At 41.3% G+C, this 27,806-nt stretch overlaps 1 protein-coding gene across 2 annotated transcripts in view; it reads right to left on the bottom strand.

Annotated features, from left to right (window-relative positions):
* Position 1: 1 nt before the first annotated feature.
* Positions 2-27,806, bottom strand: part of SHTN1 (shootin 1) — a 73,828-nt gene continuing 46,023 nt past the window's right edge. The window contains exons 9-17 of one of the 2 annotated variants that reach the window (XM_080403265.1): positions 24,397-24,543; positions 22,960-23,113; positions 19,833-19,938; positions 17,952-18,034; positions 14,252-14,361; positions 13,538-13,591; positions 10,578-10,698; positions 9,472-9,604; positions 2-1,086 (exon numbers count right to left, since the gene is read on the bottom strand). In XM_080403265.1, the coding sequence (XP_080259391.1) occupies positions 876-1,086; positions 9,472-9,604; positions 10,578-10,698; positions 13,538-13,591; positions 14,252-14,361; positions 17,952-18,034; positions 19,833-19,938; positions 22,960-23,113; positions 24,397-24,543 (1,119 nt within the window). In that variant the 3' untranslated portion in view covers positions 2-875. Of the gene's footprint in view, positions 1,087-9,471; positions 9,656-10,577; positions 10,699-13,537; positions 13,592-14,251; positions 14,362-17,951; positions 18,035-19,832; positions 19,939-22,959; positions 23,114-24,396; positions 24,544-27,806 lie in introns of both variants that reach the window. The other variant, XM_080403264.1, reaches the window with a different exon arrangement.

Raw genomic sequence — 27,806 nt, forward strand, 5'->3', positions numbered from 1 at the left:
TCCAAATAACCTGCAATCCCAGAATGACCGAATCCCAGATGTAGTCCATGCTCGTGGGAGCCTGGAAGAAGTTGTTTTGGTTTTTTCAGCAGTAAATGCAGGCTCCAGTTGCAGCAGTTCCAAACCTGGCTGTGTCATGGAAACAAAAACCAGGAGGTGAGTCCTCTGAAAAGCTTTTCATCCAAATGAGAGCACCGGTCTCGACCCACGAGCTACGGACTCTGGCTACCGTTAGATGACATGCTGCACTGCCTCTGCTTTTCAGTCTTTGGGCTACCTGTCTGCTGGAGAACCTGCAGCAGACAGAAGTGTTATGCTTGTGCTTTTAATTTCCTCCAGAAAGCGTGTGTGGAGACAGCAGTAAGGAGACCTAAAAGATCTGGCTTGAAGCAGATACCAAAATGTCTTTAAAGCAATGTGTCTAAAGAATGATTTTTTAATAATTAGTAATACCTCCCATACTAAAGCTGATGTGTGTGTTATCACCTTCACAGGGTCTAACCCAAACCTGCCCGATTCAAGAGGGGTGCGAGGGGCTGCTGGCAAGCTTCAGAGTGGACCTTTTAACAAGGCATTCTTCTCAGTGAAAGAGTAATTAAAAAAGCCTTTTCAAAAACAGTTTTTAAGTAAAGGCAACTGACACCATCTAAGAAAATAATAAAGTTACCTGCTAAATTAAAATGGGAGGGGGGGGGTGAGTGATACATAGTTATTTAACACTTTAATGCATGTAACTGAACTGCATACAAAAGACCATTTCAATCTATATTATTGAAAACTGTTTGGAGTACAGACTGTAGCCCCTAGTGACACACCTAAGCAACGTACACATCCAGATAATGATTCCCAAAAGTTACAGCCTTTCAGAATAACAATTAACAGTTAGAACTGTCTGTTTCTTTTATTTTCTCAGCGTTAGTTTCTTTATAGAGTGGCTTGGTTTTTTCTTCCTTCATTTTGTTCTGATTCAGAGTGTTGTTGGGCATCTGATCCCCAGTGGTGGAAACAGGATCTAAAACTACAACGGATTCTGTCTCTTTTTCATTGCTAGAAGCTTCTCTTCTAAATTCTGTATGACTAGTTGATCTAAAGGAAAAAAGAATAAATATATGAATATAGGTAACAGATCACACATTTAAAAGAAAGAATATAAATATACAGAAAAGCATTTCTATTATTAGTGGCATGTATGATCAGGACAGGTCTACTAAACCAGTAAATAGATTTATAGATTTAACAGCCGTTACACACAGATAGTAGCGCACAAAATGCAACAGTCGCATTACCCCTCCTGAATCCCTTGTTAAGCTAGCCATGGAAGACACTTAACAGGAAAAATGAACTCACAAAGCACTGAAAAAAATCCTTAGACTACAAAAGAATCAGTTTAAAGATAGTCTTTGAGAATTTGTTTTCTCTCTGCTCATCTCAGATCCGGATTTGGGTTCCCCCATGTCCAACACAGCCGTTGCACTCAGAGAAAATGCTGCCAGTTCCTGCGGGCTGTAGGCTAACAGCCTGCAGCCTGGACAGAGAACGTGGCTGCTTCTCCACACCTGCACCCCAGAGCAGCTTGCATGGGGCTTCCACTGTGCCACACTCCTCCGTACAACCGGGAGGCAGAGGCAGCGTAACCAGATTTGCCGCTGTGGCTCGGCACCAACAGGCTGCTAGTGGTCTCACTGGGAGCAAGCACCAACGGTTTCTGAGAATTCACCGACTGGATGCGCTGAAGTACAGAGGGCGTTAGACCCACGTTCTGTACTGCAGCAATGGGGTTACATCTTGATCGCTCACAGCGCAGGGATCCGCGCAGATAAACAGCCCTCTGCATGGGGAGAGAGGAAGGAAAGGTCAGAGACACCGGGGTTATTTGTCGAGGCTGGCAACACGCTAGAAACGCTAAAAGCACTTCTCTATATTCAAAAGCTTTGTACTAGTGTTGAAAACGTGCAGGCAAATCCTTAGATTAGCTAAAACGCCCCAGCAGAGAACCAGGCAAAGACTGGGGAAGCGGGAGCGGCCAAGGCAGGGACGGGGCATTTCCCGTGCCGCCCTGACGCCGCTGCGTGGGCAGGGGCTTGGCCTCCCCTGCCGGCTCTCCTAGCCAGCCTGCTGGCCCCTCGCCGGGGGCATGCAACCAGCCGCGCTCGGAGAGGCACTGGGCCCATCTTCAGGCAGGGCCTCACACAGCAGCGTGGACGCGGGGCAGATGTCCACGCCGATACAGCTACAACCCCCACGCTGGGCAGGGGCAAAACCCCTTAGTGCAGGAAGGTCCTACGCAGCGGCAGGCGTGTGGACCCGCTCTCCCAGGCAGCCTAACTGTACCGCTGCTGAATGCAACTGCATTTGCTAGTCTGCAGCCTTTTTTTAATTCTTTTTCTTCTTTTCCTTTTTTTAATTTTTCATGCTTACTCATAAGGAGCAGCCTTCCATCCTGCTACGATAACACCCTTGAAAGGAAAAAGTGGAATCAAGTGGAGGCCAGAGAAAGAGATTCAGCTACTGGATCCATCTGCTATGAACCGCCCTTTATTGTGACAGTCTTTGTCCTGGAGAAAATGACAAAGAAAAAAGAGGTCACCCCACTCAACAATTAGAGCACGGGGCGGAGAATGTACTGGCTCCCACCTGATGGGGAGAGAGTAAATGTACAGGTTAAAAACGAATAAATAATCACAGAAACAACAGTTGCTGCACTTTCCGTTTCAGAAAGAATTTACTCAGCTTGCTACTGAAGCACTGGATATAACAAATGAAATTCCATGTTCAAGCTTTAATTACAAGCATTGTCTCTAACATTAGAACTTTGGTATAAGTTAATTAATGCAGAAATTGGTGCTAATAGATACAGTTTCAGACTCATTTGATTATCATCAGAAGCTAGTGATTTCATAAGGAAAATAATGCTTATTTTATGCAAAAGTTGCCAATCATTCCAGAAAACACAAGGTGGGGTATTTTAAATGTTACAGCAAATTAAACTTTATAAAGCAGTGTAACCAGAAGAGGGTTATTTTTAAAAGTGCTACCTCTGAAAAGCTGATTGCCCAACTCTATAAAAATGGTCAAAGCCATAAATGCCAAGTTCATTTTTATTTCACTTTGGAGGTAACTATCTTTCAAATCCCAACAGCTGGACTATTTAATACAATCTGGTGAATCAAAGTATAATTCTTCACTGGGCTCACAGTGGGGAGTCTGCATTAGTGTATGGCAACATTCCAACAACTGATGCACAGCCAAACACTCTGAAGTCTGTTTCATTTATAACAAAAATGGATAAAACGGCAATCATATTTACCACCTTTAAAGGACAGAAAAATAAAAGATGTCGATATAAAGTAGTTTAATGGAGAAAACCAGTGATTAAATCAGCGTTTCAAGCATAAAAATAAGAATTACTATTCCGACTTCACTGTACTCGCATTCCCTTCTTCAAATGCTTTACGCTGTTGCAGCACCAGTCTGACAGTGCTGCTGTTACAGATGCAGTATTGTTAAAAATTATTAACCCTATTTATCAGGTGTTCAGAGCTCATTTTCAACAGTTTGTCAAGAGCGGACTGCAGGCATAATGAAGTTTCAGTGCAAGAATGAACACAACATCGGTGCTCCCTTTCAGAAAACTTTTTTTTTTTTTACTGCTACAAATACAGCTGGGAAAAGCAATTAGTACAGATATAGTTAGCCACAGATTTGAACAGTTACAAATTTATCCAGCCAAGGTATTTGCATTTAGTTCTATGCAAAGCTCTTCCCTCATTAAGATTGTTAATGTTGTTATCAGTATTCTTGTTATTTGCCCAACTATATATTTAAGCCAGAAACTGAGAACCTAGTTCTGTTGTACTCATTCATACATAATTCTTTATAAGTCTACATATATTTTTATGACTAAACACATAAAATCTGTGCTGTGAAATCCAGATTTAGATGATAAATGCATTTTAGATTAATTGTGGGGGATATGCCAAGTCCCATGCAGTACTGAGGACTGCTTGTGATACAAGAGTATCAAAAGCAATATATTCTATTTAGATAGTTAAAGAATTAATACCAAAGATTTAAACATGAAGGCTTACACCTGACGGGCTGTCTGTGAACTAGTACTGCTGTGCCCTTTGTAAATAATTTACAGTAGGAGCATAAAAAGAAACTAAGGATTGGATGGTCAACTGAGACTTGGATTTTTCTTTGTTTCTTCTGGTTAATATTATAACCTTGGTATTATTTAACCTCACTCGGTGCTCTATTCAGGAAATCACTGTAATATGTTTCCATTTAGAAACCAGAATTTTATGTAAATATCATGGAAAATTTTATTGGATGAAGTCCCATCCAATTTTCTAAAAAGCAGAAGGCTAAAGGAAACCATTCAAGGAAAATGCTGTAGGAAAATCTGTGGGTTTTACAGCATATTTAGAAACTACTAGCAAAAATCTATCCCAACAAAGACTGGTTTTGCAAGTACATGGTATAAGCATGGGAGAATCCATGTAGATCCTCTGCCTGGAATCTGAGATAGTATGAATGAAGTAATTTCTGCTACAAAAGCCAACACTAACATGGCATCAAATTAGTATACTTTGTCCTTCAGTGAGCTCCTTAATCTAGGATGTTGAAATAGCTGTCATCTGCCTTCAAAGCAAAATTGCTTTCAAAACCAAAATAAAACTCAGCTGGTGCTATTCCTTACTCCCCAAAAGGTAAGATCTGAAGCATTAAGCTAATTTGACAGTTGCTCACCACCAGCTGCTTCTTCCTAACAGTTAAAAACCATGCCTGCATGCCAGTTACAGCTTGCTATTCGCCGATCTACCGCCCACCCCGACCCCAGCATTCTCGTTTTCCTATAAGATACCCGTAACTGAGGACAAACATCACTCGTGCAATAAAGCTCAGACTCCAATCTCTGTGTCCTTTCCAAACTACCATGCTAGGAGGGTTTGCCAAACAACAGCAGCTCCACTGTCCTGCCTCTGACCTGGACTAACCAGCCCACGGTGCCAGGCTGTACAGGACAGGGTCCCAGCTCAACAGAGCGCCACCGTGGTCTGTCTGCTGCGTGCCAGACCACAAGAGGTGAGTCAATTTTATCCTCCGTCAAAAACTTTTATTGAGAATAACTGCAGATGTGTTTATTAAACACCTCAGAATTCTTAAAAAGGCAGGGGAATTCAACAGACAGGGCCAAAGGCTAATGCTGAACAATAGTAAAAAATACACCAATTCCAAGCCTTGAAAGTCTTCAATGAACAAAAAAATCCCAGCACGCTACAGAATTTGTCAACAGGAAATTAGAGGGAATACAAAGAGTGACACTAGTGAATTAGTCGGTTGTTTTCCTCCTCTGATAGTACGAGTTCTATCTATAACACCAGACATCTGTGAAGTGCAAGAAACCTTCTCCGTTTCAGGAATGCCACTGCTACACCTGGCTAAGTAGAAAGGTCACCAACATAGCAGCAAGCAGAACAGAACTGCAGATAATCTCTAGTATGGAATTTGTTCCCAACTGTTTTGAAAATGCTCAGAAAGATTAGCAAATTCATTTAAACGAAGAATCTTGAAGAGCTTCTACCTGCACTGAGGGAGCACAAAAGAAGTACACTCTAAGAAAAATGTATGACAGTAGCTTTTAAAATACTTAAAATTGAGGAGACCTCAAACTTCCAGGACATCCCATTGTTTTCTTCATTTGTTGTTCAAACTGAATTGCCCATGTTCAAGCTGCACTGGAAAACCTTTGCAGTTCTGTCTAGCTGAGGCTGAGCTACTTCCCGCAGAGCTGGTAGATGATTCAGGGGTACTAAGATTACAGCCAGGGGAAGGAGGACAAATCCTTTAATTGTATAAAATCATCAGATTAAGACTAACCCTCTCTGTGGTTCACTCTGTTAGCGGAGAACTCTGCTGCCCAGAAACAAAATGTTTACAAAGTGCTGGAAAAAAAACACCAAAAAACCCAGGGGCAGAGCCAGACACACCTTCTCCTTCTGTGTCTACACACTGCAGGGAGTCACGGGAACTCGCTTTGCTCCCAAGGTAACTAAATTGTCACCCATTCTCTTCTGAGCAATTGTCACAGAATTACAGTCATGCTGGGTTAAACATTTGGGAAGAGATTTGCAGAGGAAGTTACCTGAATACTGAGGTAAGGCCTCAATTTCTCTATAGGACACACATGATTGATGTCTTCCCCCTCAGCACGACCCGAGCAAAATTTCACATTCAAACATTCCAAATCATCCACTTAATGGCTTCAGACCCTTCTTCTAACAATCTCCTATACTGAAGGAACACCTCACCTAGTGGTTCGAAACCCACATTTTTCCTCTGAATTCATTTCTCTGAGCTGTCATCACTTAGTTTGATTACAGGAAAACTTCAGAACCAACCTGTAATTGCTGATGATGTTACAGCCCTTTTCCACAATCCCTCCTTCGGCCACTCGCCTGAGTGGCCCAGCAGATTCAGCTGGCGGCCAGTGCTTTGGTAACACTGGCCACAGGAGTAACCATATCACCTGCGGAGTCCTACTGCAACCAAAGCCTGAAACTCCTGACCCTTCGCATATTTCGGTTAGATTGCCACTGACTTGGGGGCAGGGAGGATCTGGGATTTTACTCAGTAAGCTGACTTCCATCTACATATTGTTTACAGATACATTTTCAAGACTGGGTCTTTTTCAAAGGCATGACCTTCTTTCTCCGCAAAAACAGGTGTGCTCAACTGTTACTCAGTGTGAATAAAGAACGATGAATAGGGCTGTTCGCATTTAAATGTCTGTAAGTATTACCTCCTCCTTCGGATTACAAGCCTCAGTAAATGGATGGCACAGCAAAGAGAAATATCTCATGCACAACTATTCCCAAGGTTTTCTATAGGCAGCTCTACATTAAAATCCAGGTGAAGAAAAAAGAATAAATGCTGCACTGCCAGAGACACCTGGTAATGATGAGACATGCAGTCCTCTACCGTGCTCGAAAAGGCTTGCTTGGCTGCTGCAAACTGGGCACACCTTTGTCCGATTTCAAGGAATTGTGAATGATGAGACAGCTGCATCCTTTCACCTCAGGTATGAATAATAAGAAGAGCCACAATAAATCTTTTTCATGCCTTTGGCATTTAGGGTATCTGCCCAAAGCAGCATGCTGCTTGTTTAGTTAACACGGGCTACCTTCGAAAATAGTGTGGTGCAACATCAGCAGATGTGTAAAGGGAAACAGCCTGTGCTTCAGATCAGTGCCCTCACAACACACATTTCAGGGGGGGGGGTTCACTGAACTAGCTCTTGGGTGGCTCCTGGGCCAGTCAGTAAAGGCTGGATCACATCTTCTGGTTCAGTTTCACTCATCCAACGAATCCCTAGTTTATGCACTAAGACCACTCCAGGATAAGAAGCAAAGCATAGCAAATGGGGACAATAGGGAGATTTGCTTCAGAAGTGCTCTGTTGATCCAAACGAAACTGTTAGTACAGATGTACCCAGGGAAGCCCAGAAAACTGCCTAATTACAGAGCCAAGTAGTCAGATGTGATAGCCAAATGAACTTCCTTCTGATGTCTGCTTTGAATGAGCCTTGTTTCAAAACAACACTTACACACCTAGGAGCCCGGAGGCTGCCTCTACTAACCTTTGCTGCAAACAGTACCCAGGAGGAAAAAGAAAACTAATTGCACTTCAACATGGTATGAAACGTCTAGGTTACTCCTGCTCCTCCCTGCCAGCCCAGCAGTGGAAGTCTGACAGCCCCAGCATCTTCTCGCTTGCTGGAACACCAGCCTCAAAGATGAGCCTCTCTAATACGCAGGTTACACCAGTGACGCGGTGCAAAGCAGCCCTGCAGCACTAAGGAATCTGGCCCACTACATTTGTTTTAATGCTTTAAACAGATAAATTAAAGCGAAATGTGTCTTTCAGGATGTCACTGAATAGGCAAGCTGAGAAATAAATTGCGCTTCACATATGCTTTTATAACACATAACAACTGTGACTGTCAACACAAGATCCTTTTCACTGTCAATTCACCACGCGTTCTGCGAGACCTTGGGGCCTGCAATTATTTCATTTCCTTTCTTGTAAATGCAATTTCCACTTAGTTTGGTGGAATAAAGGTAGACAAAAGGTGGTAGGAGTTGCTGTACTTTCTGATAAAGGTTATCTGTTCAAAATTGCAGAAATCCACAAATTACAAACAGTATTTTTCAGGAAAAACCTCACCTTTCTGTCAGGGTAGCAGTTCAAGAAAATGCAATGGCATTATTCATGTCAAATTAACTGTTGAACAAATCTTCATCTTTCTGATTAAATTAAAATGAAGATCATCTTTCTTCTAGGGATACTTAAATTAAATAAAAGGGGGAAACACATATGATTGTAAAAGACATCCTGCTTTTAAAACTCGGTGCGACTTAAATACTGTAGAGCACAAAAGGAAATTGGGCTCTTTATCCATTCAAAAATAAATTATAAAAGTACCTGCAAGAGAGTGAAGTAACTATCAATTCATAAAAACAGATACGAACTGAATTTCCAGCTCATTTGTCATTACTTACTCCTTTGAACCAAGCAATGGATACTTTCTAGAATTGGTACTGGTGATATTTTTTAACTGACAGAGCAGGAAATCAGAGGTTTAATTAGCCATGATTACAATATTCTGCTGATCTGATTTGTCTCAACTATCTCCTTTTCTTGAAGTGACAAACTGACAAACAACCTGGCAAGGGAACTGAAGCAAGTGCACAGCCTAATTTCAAAAGGAGCTTGGTATTGTTGTAAAACAAACCAATCCTCCACGGGATCTGTCTGAAATAAATATTTCTGAAGCAGGTTTAACTCTTTGATGCTTAACTGGCACCTTGGGTCTTCAATCTGTTGGGACAAAAGATCCTTCTGCCCACCTGTGCAAATGCGGCACTAACTATATTTTTTGTAGCTTTTGAAGACTCTTAATCTTGCGATTTCAAGGTAATTCAGAATTTTTACCAACAAACATTTAAGAGGAATAGGACTTGTTTTGGTCCAACAGAAACTACCCTGAGCACCTGCATACAGACCAATATGACCTACATGACAGTATGTTTTAAAATATTGTGCTAGAATTACCCTATTTTTTACATCAAGAGTTAACTATATAACTATCATCCCTCTTCTCTTCAGGATGTGGAAAGACCCCTCAACTTTGCCATTCCTCAAACTCTTGAGGTCTCTTTTGGCAAAGATGATGAACTTTTTTTTGAAGAATGTTCACAGATTTTACGGGAAATGGGCTTTATTACAGAGAATTCAATTTCTACTTCCACATGAGGCTATAAATTATTTGAAGAGTCAGTGAGTGGTAAACAGCTGCAGACTGTACCTTTATCCTGTTAACCAAAACTGGTATTAAATCACTTTCAAAACGCACCAGCTAAACAGATCTGGTACTAAAATGTATCTAGAAATCCATATTCTACTTACTGTAATGTATGCTTGGAGCCCGTGACACCCTTAAGCTCATTAGAGATGGGACCCGAGTCAGGTACTTTGGGACTGAATTCTGTCTCCAGGTCTTTCTTGTTCAGCGCTGTTTGTGCGGCACTGGCTCCCGAACCTAGCACAGGCAGAGATTTTGATTCTGATGTGGCCAAGATTCCAGTGGGACCTAAAATCCAAAGAAAGTTTAATGCTTCTGTCGTCTAGATTGACCAGTCTAGAAAACAACACATAAGCATAGCAGAATTCAAGCTAACTAAGGAATCAAAATGGAATTTTAACTAAAAGCCTCCAGTGCATGGAGACTAGCAAAATGCAGCATTTGCAGCTTCTGCTCTCCCTACCAAGATTAACCCTTTCTTGTACCCCAAGCAGGGCTTGCTATATTGACACCGTCATGCACGCAATCCCCCGGCCTTGTGGGATGGCGAGTCCTGCTGCCCATGCAGCGCGTCCACGCCACAACTTGCCAGTGCTCTCCCAGCCCAAAGTACAGCTGGAGCGAGAACCAGCCCACTGACAAAAAAGCCTGTTCTCATATTCCTGAGTGAACTGTCCAGCTACAGAGTCCAAGCTAAATCCACACAGTGACATTAAAACCAGCCACATCTGCATCAACTATCGCATGGCCTTACACTGGCACAGACTGTTTCTAACTAGGCAGAACATCAACAGTTCCTTACAGATGATGATAATAAAGCACATTTTAAGAACTGCAGACCTTTGCTCTGCAGAAGAGGTTAATTCAAAATATTACTCCTAAATCCTCATTTCTCTGGTTACCATTACTTTAAGGAGTATTTTCTCAGTAGGCTCAGACTATTAACTGCAATAACAATGTCTGAGCTCCAAGCAGGACAGAGGAACCTCTGTGTATATGGCTGTGTGCGCAGAAAATCCCGACAGAGGCATCTCTTGGAGAAAATGGGGATGAAAAGTGACAGGTGCGACGGGGAAGTGAGTCACTGTAGAAGTAAGCAGGGCTCTCCATAATGGCTGAAATGGCAATGGTCTGGAAGAGAAAGTAAAGCTTCAAGAGTCACTTAATGCAAGAGAGAGGAAGAGGACTACAAAGGAGTCCAGCCACTTACTGCCACTGTCCTGGTCAGTGGTCACTTTCCGGCGTCGCAGAACTCGTTCCAGCTCTGTTTCACTGCTGTCTGTTTCAAGGGACTTCAAGCTTCGGGAACTAGTGGATTTATTCAGTGTTTCCTACAGCAAGAAATAGGCATGAGAAGCTCTCTGAGGACATAGTATGCCTTGCCAAACATCCCATATGCACAAGATGATAACCTTTTAAACTGCAGTTCTAGACCAGCGTGTGAAGCTCTTCCATTAGTACAACAGTGAGCATCTGGGGGCTGGCTCACCACTCCTCCCCTTACTTGAATTTCCTGGTGTAGGGATTAACCATACTTAGCTACACATTACAGGGCTGATATCGGGCTTAAGAGTGATGCTCTGGATCACTAATGAACAAATTCTGATGTTTGCAGGGAACTGCCAACTTCCTCCATCTTAACGTTTAAATGATCTTAATAAACTGCTAGAGCGTTACCATGCCCATTATCAGCAGAAAGCCAACGACTCATATTTTACTGCTGCATATGTTCTGTGCTGGTCCTGTGTTGCTCCATCCTGGTGTGTGCACCTGTCTGTAGAAGTCAATAGGTACTAGCAGCAACTGCAGCGCATTATTATATTCTGTAATCTAGCTGATCTGCCATAACCCTGACCCTATATCCACATACTTCATGGCTTCTCTTACATACAGAGTTTGATCTCAAGCTTTTTAAACACACAAAATAGAAATGCATGCTACTCGTGCCTTATGCCAAAACCGGTATTTTGTAGCAGTGAAGCTGCAAGTCCAGCAGCGCTTCTCTTAAGGTGTGAGAGGAAAGGCTTTAATCAAAGCCTGAAACCTCACAGACTTGCCCACAGGAATTTTAACACGCACATAGTGCACACTGCATGCATTTCCCAACTGACAAAAGTCAGTTACTGGATCAGCACCCACTTGATTGTAAAATTTCCCTAAAATGTTTACAATGCAACTGAAAACTTGGGACCTATATGGTATTTCATTCTCCCTCTGAGTCTTGCCATCTTTAGGGATGCCCAGGAACCCTGTTCATTCAGCCTTCCAAAAATGTCAGACTCACACAGCATTTTTCCAAAGTATAAATAACATACTCTTAACATCTTTTTTTGACAAGCACATATATTCTGAGCAGAAATAGCAAATGACAAAAGAAAATGGCATCACAAGTTGCAAAACCTGTGCTACTTTCAGGTTCCCAGCAAAGTAACTAATTCTTCACCACCACCCAAAAATTAAAGTATTTTCTTTGGCAAATATTTGAAATTTAACTGGGCAGGTACATTATTAATTAGTAGTATGCTCCAGATCTGCACAAATGTACACAACAGAGTCACTCAAGTCTGCAATTTACAGAACATAAATGTGTTTTGTTTGTAACAATTATATGGAGGTCTACATGAAATGCATAATTAGCATAGTAACAACAAATGTTTACTCCATCACATCCCACCCCCATGTTTGTTGTCTGACTGTGCATAATGACTGGTCTCAAGAATAGATTGGAATTGGATTTTACACAGTTTGTCTTACGCCGCAAATATCCTAAAGGGCTCCAAAGCAACAAGCTAGATACAGCAGTACAGTGACTGTAGGCTTCTCTCTGCTCCCTCTGAAGTACATAATCAAGTCTCCCCTGATGTCAGTGATACAGTGTCAAAGAAATTAAACAGCTATTAGAAAACGAAAGGACCTTAAGCAGGATTGTTCAGTCTAGCCCTCACTGGTCCAAACAGCACGCCATATGAAATATTCCTATAATTACAGAGTTTCGTTTAAAACATAATCTCCATGTTGCATTTTATTTCTTTTCTATTTACCTCAACATTTAGTTATGTGTCCCTCTAATTACAGCTTAGCATTAAGGTCTGGTGGCCCTGTAGATGATTTCTTCCCTTCTTCCCCTGCTTTCATGTGACTGGAGAACAGTAAGTTTAACACACTGTTGGTGCCGCACTCATGGTTTTAAATGGCAGCACAGGCTGTGGCTAAGCTCCTTGCTGCACTACCCAACACAGCACTGAAGTTATTTTTCATAAGGTCTGTTTAGGTGCTACAATGGATGAGTAGAATGATTAGCCTTACCTTCTGTAGAGTGAATGTGAAGTATTTTGCTTCGGTTCAGGCAGAATTTCACCTTACAAAGGCAAAATTTCACCTGATGTGCCAAAGTCACGCTTCAACTTTAAAAGCTTCAGGGTCACAGAAGTAAGGGAGCAAGCAAGAACTACAGCCCCTTCTGAATGTTTGATACAATTTTAGCACTTGTGCAAAAGAAGCAACCAGTTAAATAAGCAATGCAATGTATGAGCAAAGGATGGAATTGGAACAAACTTAGCACATTGCTCTGAGCAGGACCAAATACACACCTGATGTTTTTATTTAGTGATCAATGGGTATGTGGACAGCTATTCAGAATTATTTTTTTCTACTTATAAAGGCAGAAAGACTAGAGAGCTCTTGCTCTGTTTAGGCTACGTCTATGTTAACAAGAAATTCGGTGCCTCAGGAGAGAGCAGGAGTTCAGAGCAGTTGATGAGGAGAACCCTATGTCTACTATATGCGCTGTCCGGGGGCTTCACTTTGGACTAGATATATTCAGCTGCCTCTCACTCCCTAAGCATTCCCACTGTGAGTACTTGGATAGTTTCCAAAAGATCTATGGCAGGTGTGGACCATAACCTCCCCTCTAGTGGCAGGAACATACAAATCTGGGAGCAGAGTTAACAGGCTAGTTTTCTCCAAAATAAATTCTGTTCACAAGACCAAAACCAATCTTTCAGTCTGACCAAAGTAAAAAGTGGAATCAAGGGATTCACTCCAAAGCTGCTCTAAAGCTTCAAACCAAAACACTAATGCAGAAGTTTCAAATACTCGTCTATTTTACACAGAAGGCCCTGTCAGCTCAATGAGAAGAAAAAATGAAATATAAACCACAAGTTTTCTTACCAGAATCCCTTTTAATTCTTTCATTGCACTTTCAGAGGGCTTTGGTGTTTCTGGCTGTAAAAACACATGCATGTTAAAAAACACATGAAATGGACGATGACAGACTTTGTACTTGAAGACAGATGTCGCACGAGAGTCTGCCACACAGGCGTACAGTTGTGTTACGTTCCTCTGCTCTCTCCTCTCCTGGGCACATGGCTAACGTCCAATCTATAGTCTTACACAGATGAATGGAAGAGTCTGAGCTCTTAAGACTGTGAATCACAGCCTACACACATAAAGAAAAGTCATGCTTTTGTGAAGATGGTAAGCAATATTTTATAGTAGCCACATTCAGGTATTAGTGCTAAGTGTTGCATAAAAGGAAGAAATACTGCTAAATACCATCTACTTCTTTATCACCCCCTTCGGTTCAGGCAGAATCGTGTTTTCTCTCTGTGCTTTTTGTTTCTCAGTAGCTGTTTGTTTACAAGATGTTTGCTTTCAGTTCCTTTCTCTGTCAAAGAAACTGGGCTTCTATTTACTTATTGTTGGCTTCGCCTCCTTTTCTGTTCTTCAGGCATATGCTGCTCTAATTTATTTTATTCAAAATCAAGCAAAGCAAATGAGGTGAGATAAATGTATTCTTTTGAATGTTTCACAGAAACTCTGATTTATTTTCAGTGTAAATTAGTGTACTTGGCTAATATCATTGCTCTGCTATTTATTCCAAACCTTTGTTTTAGGCCTGCTTGACTGGTTGACTGGTCTCAGATGAACTCCCTTTTTAATTCTGTCCATCATTTCTTCAACAGCTTGTCTCTTCAGATCCGTAACTTCTTCACCTGTTCCGAAAATCAAAAAGCATATCATGTTCCAGATATAAATACAGAGAAATAGTACAAAGAAAAAACCACGTTAAACAGATAGCCTACTAATCAGCTTGCTTGCCATAAACAGTTACCATAATCATAAATTAGTTTTAATGATGAAACAGTATTTACGTATACAATGTACTTAGCTATACTCCATGCCTGCATGTGTGGGCATACTGCTCAGGTACTATCCAAATCCATGCTTTTCCTCAGTTTTATTGAAAATGGCAATGATAACCATAAATATATAGGCTTACTTTTCTCCCCGTAAGTGGGCTGTTCACAGGGTCTTTCTTACATGATCACTATCTTACTCTTAATTTGTCCCACCAAAAAGAGGCACTTCACCTGATGTTGCATGCATCTATATACAGTAGCAGAAAGCAGTAACCTCGTCTCTAGTTATCAGGAATTCTAGTTCCTGGATACAGCGCTGTTAGTGATCTTTGCTATCAGCTACACTGTCACAAGCTCTTCAAGGATAATATGCCAATCTACACACGCTGAGGATCCAGCCGTGGACTTTGCAAATGCCTGAAGAAGTTTGGACAGAAGGAGGGCCCAGATCCTGAAAAACGCAAAGCTCCTATAACAGTTTCAGAATTGCAAAAGTTTAGCGCTACAGGCTGAAAATACAGCCCCACTTCCACTGTACCTCTTCACCCTGGCTCAGCAGAAATTTCCCCAGCTTCACTGAAACAGGACAAGTGCACAATGCCCCACACACGGCCTGCACGCAGCCCATCACAAGACTGCCGAACATGTCTTGTATTTCACATGGGTTTGAGAACCTTGCTGGAATGATACAGCAACATCTCAGACTGAACTAAAAACACGTTTAAAGAACACTGCATGAAGTCAGAGTGCAAAACTTAAATACCATGAAAGGAAATGGTTGCTTTTTCAAGAGACTGAGTATCAGGACTGCAAAATATTCAGATGAAGTGGGAAGCTGTGTGATGAACCTAAACAATACCTGTTAACTTATCAGTGTTCTGGATAATGTAACAAAAGACATTTAACATGCCATACCAAAAAGGGGGGGGGGGGGGGGGGGGGGGTGAAGAGTACTTAAAGCAAATACATGGAGAAATAATGGCTGATGGTATTCAGAGCTGCAATGTTGTACCTTATATAACAGGAATTTTAAATAGACTTTCGCTCTCTCACTTGTCAGGGTACTATTGATGATTCATAGAAATGCAGTTTCTGTATTCTAAGCCAATTTAATGTCAGGCTTTAATTTCACAAACAGGCTGTTTCAAATATAAAAGCATAATTGGTGGTATGGGATAGAAACCACTCATTCTAAGTCCTTAACAAGGGTCAAAATAAGCCTCAAGTTGGATATAATAACAAGATCAAGACAGAACTTTCCACCTTTTTATATTTTTATTTTAGGAACAGCTCAACTATTAAGAGAAAAAGCAGTTCATATGTGATTGAAGAAAGGTCAGAACTCTTAAAGTTTGCTAATAAATAATGAAAAAATGGGGTGTAGAGAACTTATAGTGAATTTCATAGTATTTCCTGCAATCACTGTTTGTAACAGTCTCAACAAAAAGGTGTAATCAAAACATCTAGGATGCTTCAAGATAAGGAAACCTGATAAATGAAGGCAACATAATTGAACTTTTACTGAAATATAAGAGTGACTCTTCATCAGAGACCTCAGTACAAGGTCACTTCTCTGATTATTTTACCCAGACAAACAACTTTATTTCTCTCAGATTGGTAATGAGTTCCCAAAGGTCCCCGCCAGGACCTGCCCAAGTCACCTGATTCCTCAGTTCTTCACCTGAAAATGGGAGGGGTAATACTTCTTGTCCTTCCCATCCTGCCTGTTGGTCCCATCCAACAATCCAGCAATAGTTGCAGACCATGACAGTCTGCTAGCAGCTATTTTTTCTTTAACAGTTATATCCTATACCTACAGTTTCAGCCAGGTTCCCTCCTGCAGCCCCCTTTGTTTAAGTGGCAGCAAATGAGTTAAGCAATTGACTACAAACTCCTATTTCAGAAGGAAAGAGAGAAACAGCCAGAAAAACCTTAGTTATTTTACTGGCAATGCTTGTCTAACTAGCTTTGATTCTTCAGGCACTCATGTTCATTTGTAAATCTGTACTTGACTCCTGTTCTCAACCTACTAGGTTTCCAGCTTCCATTAACAACAATAAAATGCAATTTCAGCTGTTACTTTGCACGCAGAGTCACCTTAGTGCAAGATCCTGTTTTGTTTTAGGTTTTCAGTATTATTAAAGGATTAGCATTACAGTCAACTCTGAGTGGTAATTTCACAAGATATGAATAGAGGGATGAAAACTGAAGCATTTAACAAACTAGCTCTGTGGAGAGGCTTGGGACAGAAGAAATCACAAACAAGAAGCCATTTGAAAGTTGGAAACTTCTCTGTGTTATGCTGCATATAACCTGTTCTCTGCTTAATGGTTGTTGGATTTGTTCTTCTGCCTCTTCCAGATAACCTATGGTAGTGCAAAGTCCTGGACATACTGTAGGTGCAGCTACATGCTATAGTGTGTCCAGTTTAAAGCCACAGGTTGAGCCTCTAAACGCTACTATAGTGCAACTACTACTGCCAGGGCGCAACTCAAGCTGCATGGAGTTGGTGTAACAGCATGGGGCCTAAATTGGACCATGCTGTTCTCCCCATCCATTTATATCACCCAGCACATCACCATACCCGGCTAAGTGCTTATCTTTACCCTCTCCCCAAGGGAAAAAACAGGAAAGATAACTTTTTCTGCCACATCAGTGAGTAAGATCAGCTCAGTAACTTATCTGATAAGCATTAGAGCCAGAAGCAGGAAAATCAGAACTCTTCAGTTACAGCAAGTGCTAGATCTTCCTTTAAGGTTTTTGATCTGCAGCTTCAAAGACTGTTCATACTAAAATCCATTTGGAAAAAGTATATTGGATGCTGATGAACAGCTCAGCTGTGGAGGCACAGGTGGCTACAGGGGCTGCATAAGTTTGCTGGGTATCCTGAGGCAGCTTGCAGTAGAATAGAATAAAATATTTCAGTTAGAAGGGTCCTACAACAATTATCTAGTTCATCTGCCTAACCACTTCAAGGCTGAACAGAAGTTAACGCATGCTATTAAGGGCATTGCCCAAATGCCTCAAATGCTGACAGGCTTGGGGCATTGACCACCTCCCTGGGAAGCCTGTTCCAGTGTTTGACCACCCTCCCCATAAAGAAATGCTTCCTCATGTCCAGTCTGAACCACCCCCCGGCACAGCTTTGAACCATTCCCGCTCATCCTATCAGCAATGAGGTCACCCCTCAGCCTCCTTTTCTCCAAAGTAGACAAACTCAAAGTCCTTAGCTACTCCTTACCAAAGCTACCACACATGTACCTGGGCTGCAACCACATTTCTAAGCGCAAGGCAGATGAATATGCTGGGACATGGATAGCAGTAGTTAATGTTGACAGTTATAAGCATTTGTATCACTAGCTGTACGCACGGTTCATTTTCACTAGTTTTATCTGCAGTACCTAGTGAATAATCTGCACGACTTGAGAAAGGACGAGCCATACCTGACTCTTGCTGAGGAGGTTTCTCCTTCTTGCTCACGTTGGTGTTGGAGTGAGATCTCTTGCGAATCATTGACATAAGAGACCTTTGGGAAAAATGAAACTGCAGACTGTCATTCTGTCCTGTATTACACACTGTTAGAATGAACTTGAACATGACATACACAACAGCTTGCTTATACCTGATTATACAGCTAGTTACAAAAGACTCATTTAACAGTTCTTGAATGCAGATGTACGTTCTGAATTACCCCCCACAATGCCTCCCATCAAAATGCACCAGAGAAATCTATTTCTTTTTAACAGGCATTAGGCACAAATCAAAACACTCCAGATTTGAATATTAAATGACAGTGTCTCATTGTAACACATGACAAATTGAAGCTGCTCCAGCATAATAAGAGGAAAGAAGAGCTTTCTTCTTTTGAATATTGATAGCAAAGTATTAGATATTCTAATAGATATCGACATGAAGATATTGAATCTTCAGATATTGAAGTGAAGTATTATTCTTCAGAGGACACTTAAATATGGTCATCAGTATCTCCTCACCAACTACAAGTTTGTAATCTTCTTACGGTATCAAATAACTATCCTTTCACTATAGTGAAAATGTAAAAGTCCAGGCATAGAAATGATTCATCTTAAAGCCCAAGTATAAGCTCCTATGCATATCTGATGTGTCAGTGGGGCATATCACTCCCAGCTGAACATTGCTCCTTACAGAGGAGAGTGACCTCCCTGACATAAAGGGTCAGAACTCTGTCCCAGAAAAAAGCAGCATTCAGCGCCTAGGCTCTGAAACAACCTCTACGCACATCAGCATCACAGTGCATGAAGGAAATATTCTGATGTAGCTACTACAGGGCTTAAAATGAATTGTGTTACCTGTTTCAAAAATCAAAAAAATAAAACAAAACACAAAAAACCAAACCCATACCACCACCACCCCAAGTTAATTCATGCTACACATTAGCAAGAAAGAAGCAAACAAGCCAAGTGAGTTAACAGACAGAAAAGGAGCAAAAGGCGAAACACAATTGTTCAGAACTTGTTTAGTTTAGATTTCTAAAAATAAAGCAAGATGCACAAAGGGATGAATTCTCCCTACTAATCATCTCTATCCATATATTAACACAGTAGTTAACAAGATTCCTATATGTAATTTCTATTAGGTTAGAAAGTGTCAAAGTCCATTTATTTTTAAAACCAAGCAGACAACATGAAGATCAGCTGAGTTCCTAAAATTAGCTAAACACACCTTAGGGCTTAGTTAATTAATTCAGGTCTAATGCCTGATACATCCTATATTGGTCATCCTCTTTTACAGTCCTTTGCAAAAATCAGACTTAATTTTGATAATTTCACCCAAAGCTGCTTGACGATGGGGTGGTGATTTTCTGGGATTTTTTTTTTCTTTTTAACTTACGAAAGCAATTGTGGGAACTCAATGGAGTCTGCATTTTCATCACCAGTATCTGACAGGAAGGGACACACAGTAACCCAACATAACCTTTGGTTCAAAGGCGTTTTCTTAGCAGTAGATTCAGACAAGCATTTCACAAATCTGTAATTACAGCTATCAGGTGAATAGAAAAAAAATAACCTCTGAAATTAGAGAAGACAGGTATCCCTCCTACTGCAAAGTCACAGCCTAGACAACCGGTTGGGCTTGGCAAGGCAGACACTGTTCAGAATTGGTCAGGGTGTTCGCCTGTTGGCAGGTGGGGCACAGAGCCCGTCCTGCCAGTAAAAAGCCCAAGACAGATGGAGAAAGCCTTTTTTTTTTCTTTAAAGACCCTCTTCCTGCTTGGATGCAAGCTCATGTAATGTATTCTGCTTCAGCAAAGCATTAAAGCTGTGACCTTTGATTTAAGCACTTACCGTATAGGGTTAGGAGGAGGAGGAGGAGGAAGAGGAGGAGGGGGTGGTGGTGGTGGAGGTGGTGGAGGATTTTCAGACTGCTGTATTCGTTTTTGAAGTTCATCAACTGCACAAGAGCAACAAAACAAACTACAGTAAGTTCTTGGTTTCTCACATCTGCTCTAAAACTCTGATGGTTTAAACAAAGCAGCTACTAATTAACTAAAAAACAAACAACAAGAATAAACCATACAACTTCTAGGATATCACATTTTTGATTTCCTACCAAGAACAATGTCCTAGATGCACAGGATTCTCATTAAACCAGGTAGCTTCAATGTGAGTTACTTTTGAAACTAAAATGACACTCTCCCTCATACAGGATCCTTCATATAAAATGACAGAGCATGGAAAAGTTTATCACATTCCGGCAATGGTCTATTTGAGGTTCCATTTGAGAATGAATTAAGAAGAGATGAAAGAAATGAGCAATTTTGGCTTCCAGCCTTATCTCTGTCTTGCTGATGGTGTGGGTTTTCCCCACAAAAATGGTCAAAACTGGGCAGTGATCAGAATGGGTTCCTTCTCTCCCGTTTTCGTGTCAGACCTAAACTGTGAAAATTACTTTTCTGCACTTGAAATATTGTCAAATGCAGTCAACTGGGGAAGAGCAGATACAAAGAAAAAAAAGTCTTAAATTACTTTTTGTTAGAACAATTTTTAGCAATTGCTCTGAATTATGGCAGAAGTACAGAATATGATTTCCAAAGTGGATAAGGTTCATTATTCTCATAATGATGGATTCAAATTAAAATGACAATCTTTAACATTTACTTTTAAACTTAAAAAGAAAAAAAAATTTAAATCAACTAAATTGCTTTAAATTTCAGGTACAATCTTTATGCTGATGAATTCCTTCTGAAGGACAAAAAAGCCTGGAAGAACCTATGTGCTGCCATCCAGCAAGACCTGACCCCAGGCTGGAGAGCTGGGCAGAGAGGAACCTGATGAAGTTCCACAGAGGCCAGTGTAGGGTCCTGCCCCTGGGGAGGGACAGCCCCAGGCACCAGCACAGGCTGGGGCTGGCCTGCTGGGGGGCAGCTCTGCGGGGACGGGACTGGGGGTTCTGGGGGCAGCAAGTTGCCCGTGAGCCAGCAGTGGCCCTGTGGCCAAGGAGGCCAGTGGGACCCTGGGGGGCATGAGGAAGAACATGGCCAGCAGGTGGAGGGAGGTGATCCTCCCCCTCTGCTCTGCCCTGCTGAGGCCGCCCCTGGAGTGCTGGGTCCATACTGGGCTCCCCAGTTTGGGAGAGGCGGGGAACTGCTGGGGAGGGGCCAGCGGAGGGTACCAAGATGGTGAGGGGACTGGAGCATCCCCCGTATGAGGAAAGGCTGAGGGGCTGGGGCTGCTTAGCCTGGAGAAGAGAAGGCTGAGGGGAGCTCATCGATGCCTACAAACATCTCAAGGGCGAGTGCCAAGAGGACGGGGCCAGGCTCCTTTCAGTGGTGCCCAGTGACGGGACAAGGGGCAACGGGCACAGACTGCAGCACAAGAAGTTCTTTCTGAACATGAGGAAGAACAGCTTTACCTGGAGGGTGACGGAGCACTGGCACAGGCTGCCCAGGGAGGCTGGGGAGTCTCCTTCTCTGGAGACATTCAAAACCCGCCTGGACACGACTCTGTGCAACCTGCTCAAGGTGAGCCTGCTTTAGCAGGGGTTGGACTAGATGAGCTCCAGAGGTGCCTTCCAACCCCAGCCACTCTGATGCTGTGAAAGAATCTGCTGTGAAGGTTAGGTCTTTTCCAAGGCAGCTGAGAATTCATATGCTGCCTAGGCATATTTTTAAGGCTTGCTAATGTAAAACTCACACAAAGCAGTTCTTCCAAGCAAGACTGCTTAAAGTGAATCCTGCTTTTAAGGGTATGTTTCAGAAAAGTGCGGCTGTACATGGAGTCTTAACTGAAGACAGGGACTTTGGCCTCCTCTGACAGGGGCTTAAATGCTTCTCTGACCAGGTGTCATACTTAAAACTAGCACCTGGTTAGGCCTTCAGCTGAACAAGGACTGAAAGCAAAGGTACATGCAAATACTTAACCAGCCACAGCCCCACACTCCCTATAGTGAAGCCACACACATCAGGTGCTCTTTTTAAAATCCATTTTAAATCAAGAGCATTAGGTCAGAAATATCCTCATTCAATACATGGGATGCTGCAGACAAGCCAGGCACCATCCTGACAGCCATAACTGTGTGAACATCTGCACTGCAACAGTTGTTCTGTCCTCAATATTCTGTGAACCTATTCTTTGGGTGTTAAAGTCTTAGAGACAAATGCACACAGCAGCTAGCAAGACTGTTCCTTTCCTTTCAGTCACTTGACATGGAACAAAATATTTGACTACACGTAAGAGATTTAGATATAGAATTCTCATAGATATGAGCCATAAAATCCCACCAGATTTGTTTAGCTAACTTCTTTTGTAGAGCTCTGAAGGCAGTACTTACCTTTTAAATATCTGGTTTTTGAAAAAAAGAAAAAAAGAAACACCTCCTAGACCCTCTCACATCAGCAGAAATTGTTTTCTCACATGTCAGTATGCAGGCTAAATCATGTCTTTATTTTCACTGATGTCTTCTATTGCAAGACTGTTAAATGGCTGGGTAAGCTTGATAATTACGGGATGTTTTTGTACAACTGATACAATGTAGACTCCACAGTCTGATAAATCACTGTGCATCTTTGCAAAACAAAAACAACAAAAAAAGGAGGGCAAAAAAAGAGCAGAGTTGTCCCATTTTTTTAATTTTTAAAACTAGGTAAGAGGATAGATTTTGATTGGGTACACATTTCGACTGTGTCTTTCACACAGAAACAACAGATATATATCTCCATCTGTAAGACACAGGGCAATTTAACAGTACCTTACAGAAGTTTTGCAAGGTTATTCTTTCACAGACATTCTAGACAACCGTAGTTGAAGGCAGTTACTGTATTTTGTCTTGTAAAGCACAGGTCTGGATCTCAGCTACAAAAGCTGTTGCTTCTGGGGTCTCAAATGTAACATGTATAATTCTATTAGATGTGCACTCACCACTCACACCCCCGTCAACTGTCCCTCTAAAACGAAAGTTATTATATTATTTTACCTGAATGCTTTAGGTCTCTAGCTTTTTCTTCTGAGTTCTGACACTTAAGCTCTAGTTCCTTCTTATCTTCTTCCAAAAGTTCTAGTTGCTGTTTAAGACGACTAATCTCCTTATGCAGTGCTTGATTCTCTAGCTGCTCCTCCAATTCTTTGATCTGCAGTCAGCAAACAATAGCATTCATTACAATGAAAGGTATTTTCTTCCCTTCCTTTTGAGAAATAACCCATTAGGCACAGTTATTCCCGAAAACGTGATTTAGGAGTGAACTGCAAGTCCCAGAAAGAGGACAAATTTTGAATGAGAGCCGGACAGATCTCTCTGAGAGATGTCAGAATTTCTATTATGATCCAAACTTGTTTTATCTCTTCTTCAGAATACGTCTTTAGCTCCAAAGTATTTGAGCTATAAGATGTTCCCTTTTTCTTTTTATAGTTTTTTTATCACGTAATTAGAATTTCATTTCAGAACATTTCTTCATTTGAAAGCAGAAGAACATTGACATTTTTGTTCTTTCACTGATTGTTTCCACTGACAGGTTGTTATTTAATCTCCCTTGTCGCAACTCATGCACATGCCAGTAGGTGAACTATGGAACATCTGCAGCACTGAGGCAGCATTCAGGTGCAGAGTAGCAATCACTTCCCCACTCCCTAAATATATACATTTTACTCTAGACTTCAAGAGGCCAAAGATGCAGAGGTTTTCTATAAACTGGCAATTATCCTTCCAAAACGCTCATTCAGAAGTAAGTAAGATTACATATAGTCTTAGTATCACTGCGCTGATGAAAGCACTGGAACTGTCTACCTCTTCCTAGCGTTACTCTATTAACAGAGTGGAAAACTAATTTTCAGGCTTTGGAGTGAAGCAATGGTGATTTTTCCCAGTTAGAGACTAATCTAGTCCTGTTTCAAAGAATATATTTGTTTAGATCCTAGTGCTTTAGACCCTATCATACCACTTTGCAGCGTTCACTTAACATTTCCCTGCTCTAGTATGTCTGGCTCTTCCCCATGCAGTTCATTAGCAAGTGGCCAGACTACTAACGTGAACTGCCCACCTCTCAACTCCTGGTCTTCTTAGCTTATACCCCCCCTAAAACACCCTTTATATTACTCAAAGTCCAAAATATTCTCCTGTCATCTCTTCTTCAATGGAACCTGACTTACTGCTCGTATTGCACTTTACTGGCATCCAGAATAAAATACTTAGCTAAACCAGAGCCCTCAGGCCAAAAAACTTTCAGGTTTTGTACTCATGTGCTACCAGTGACCCAGAAAAAGGGCATCACAACCTTCTCTGAAGTTCAGGTTTGTATTTTGAATTCTTATGGGGCACAAGAGCTCAAATAATTCCGAACATAAAAAATATGATACTCCTTAAATTCAGGAGGGTCTCAAAGACTTCTGCATGAGATGCAAAGTAATCCTGTTTTACCTTTTGTTGGTGTTGAAGCCTCTCTTCTTCTAATGTGTGGGTTAGCTTAGCGTTGTCATCCAAAGCCTTCAAAAGCTGTTGATCAGGAGCAGAATTTTGCAGAAGCAATTGACTTTGCCTTTTCATCTTGTTTTGTTCAATAAACATCTGCCAAAACAAAACCCACCCCCAACAAAAACAACAGTTAAGCACAGTCTAATGCTACCCTGGGAAAAATAGCAACTGAAAAGAAAATGAAGAAATTAACATTGTGTTAATATATGGTAGGGATAGCGAGGAAGAAGGTGAGAAGGAAAGGGAAAAGTAGTTTGAGAATAAAATTTACAAGAGCTAAGCTCACACACTGAAAGAAACCAGGTGTTTGCTGATAGAACCACCCACTGCTACACCTCAATTATGCGCATGTTGGTAGCATTCAGAATTTAAACACGTCTCTGAATTTTGTTTCCTGGAAATGGGAACAATCTGGTCCCTATTCTGGGAGTTCCAGAGAGATTAAAAGAACTCTAGGTGGAGGAAAAAAGGTCTGTGAATTCACAGGCTACCTCCTTAAACACACCTGCAAGCCTTGGCATAAAGCCCACTTCTTGTGAAAGTTACTTGGATATGTGAATGATGGAGAGTCTTTGGCAAATGAATTTCAGTCCATGTCTGTGTAATCATTTCAGGGCAATTTCAGTCTTTTAGTTCTGATCCTTGTGTTCTTTCCTCTTCCTCAGTTATATTTTTGACGTGGGGAATGGATACATTGGGGGTGGGGGAAATAATCAAATAGTCTAGAGACCTGTTATTTACAAAAATACCACACATTTCTCTAGGATTCACCTAAGAGATGCAGAGGCTGCCAGCACATGCAGTTTCCATAAGAAAGATCTGCTCCTTCCAGACTGTTCAGGAGCTCAGGAAAAAAAAGATTGATTCCTGCCAAAAAAAAAAATTCCTAGTGAATTTGTTCTGCATCTTGGCATCTCTTTCAGGTAGAGGGTTGCCCCCCCGGCAACAGGGGCTTCATCTTGAAAAACTCAGCTGAGCCTGTTCTTACAGCAGAAAAGAGGGACCGGGTCATGCTGAGGTTTCAGACAAGTGCACAGATCAGCAAAGCATGCCACTTACAGCAGAAGAACAGAGAACAGCCTGAGAATGCAGACACTCCCTCCGACTGTAAAAACACTGTTGTACGGCACAGCAAAAGCAAGGCAATGCTTTAAGAATAAAGTATTTTAGACATACAAAAGTTCCATGGCTCTTTTCAGGTTCCCATACTATTTATTTACACACCCAAATTATGGATACAACATATGGTTTCTTTTCATCTGGTGCTACTGCAATGCTACGTGATTTATTTATTTAATACAATTGGATTTTAAAGAAATATCAGCTGATGCAGATTTGTGGCAAGCACTCCATCCAGCGCTTTGCACAGACGCTTCAGTTGAGTCTTCTTAGCAAGCAGCTCTCTAGCTGTACATACAGACTGAGAAGCCTGCTGACCGTGCTGAACTTTTAACTCACAAAGCAGCCTGCTCGACCCTGCGTGCCAAGAAGAGTCAATTGATGCAGCCTTAATACTAAAAAAACCTACAGTGAACACTTCATTGGGCAAAGCTGTGCCATGAGGGCAAGGCAATAAAGGACTGGAAGTATTCGATGAAGAGGAAACGATGAACAGATTCTAGTACCACACTTCGTTACAAAACAAACAAAACCAAATTTATGACAATACACACAGGCCACTGCGGCGTGGTGCAAATGTGCACTGGACACCAGCTCCCTATCATAAAATTCTGCCAGTCAAACCAATTATGTTTGCGTTACCTTAAATAAGTAGGGCTGTACCAAAAACAATTCAAAGGCAAGAGAAATTCAGAATCAAAGCTACCCACCCCAACCCATAAAGGTTTGCCTTTGTATTGCAATCCATCAATTTGTTTAACATTTTCTCTTCTTAAACAAAACAGCATGTTTGAAACATCACACTTTCAAAAGGCCTGTAAATCACTGCTAAAGAACTCAATACTGTCTCAAACCCTTCTGCTTTCCTGTTAAGTGAGTCAAAAGTTATTTAACCCTGATGGAAGCATCTCTCTAGAAGCCACCTTCACCAAACGTCACAGTTTACCTATAGCAAACTTTCAACGCAAAGTGAAATCTTGGGTTTCATTTTTTTGGAATTTGAAAAATAGTTTGAGATGATAACTCCAGATTTTTGTTCCCCAAGTTTCTACCACTAAAACCAACAGAACAGAGTTGTTCCAGCCTGAGGGAGCAGAAAGTTGCCAAAACAAGAAGAAATCAAGTAGATCAACTTGATTTCTTCAGCTTGAGCAGATACTTCACCAAATGTAGAAAATTCATATTCACTTTGTTTCATGTTCTTCTGCAACAACATAAAAAAAAATACTTTTGAAGACCTGGCTGAAAATCTTTTCATTCAGAAGTTTTCACATGAAGTATTTTCAATTGGCTTTATAAATTGCTTTCATGATATTGCAAATACGTTCCTACTTACAACATATGTAAAAGTGTTTTCACCACCACAAAAAAATTGTTGCTTATAACTTAATGCTGTCATCAGACACATGGGAATCAGTTTCTCATGGGGAATCCCATCCATTTCACAAGTTACTTACACACATGTCCTTGAAGTACCAGAATATTTTAAATGGAATGGAAAAAACTAGACAAGATGGCCATGACAGATAAAGCAGAAAGCAAGCTGGTGATGAACTGATTGCAAGTTTTTGAGAGGTTGCTCTGTGTGTTTGACAGGGGACAAAGAACCACCTTAGAAATTAATTCTAACTTAAAATTTAAAAAAATCAATTCCTGCTTCAGCAGGGCAGAAATCTGTCTGCACAACCCTGAATATTAATTAAAGTGACTGCTGAAAGGGCAAAACAGCTACTAACAGGATTATTTGGACTAGGTGGAATTTAACCAATTGATGGATTAGTTCCGACTTTGCCACCTGCTAGACAATTATCTGCAGAGTATCCCAATCAATGCTAGAAATGTAAGTTGATGCTGAAGGAATCTACTGAAACCATGACTGCAACGAAAGGCAGATCACAAGGGACAATAGTTTGCTTACAGCTACCATTTAAATTTTAAAAATCTCCAAGTGTTGTTCAAAGCAGCTATGTATCTTTCCCCCAAGTTTACAAAAAGAAGCTCCAAAGTGCAGGAGATCCGGGACTTGGCCACTTTCCATCAGCAGAGTTTGCATAAGAATTGCAGAGGGGGAAAGAGAAGGGGGTGAAATCCTGAAAATAACAGACGTTTTTCCCTTGACCTTAATGGGGCCACACCTCATTCTCAGACCACTGCTCTAACCATTACCCTAAAGAGCGCTCGCTGCAGCTGTTTTTTGTTTACACCAGAGCTGGAAAAGGAATTCTTCCTCATTAAAA

Source organism: Falco punctatus (assembly GCF_963210335.1).
Source record: "Falco punctatus genome assembly, chromosome: 9".
NCBI classification, from domain to species: Eukaryota; Metazoa; Chordata; class Aves; order Falconiformes; family Falconidae; genus Falco; species Falco punctatus.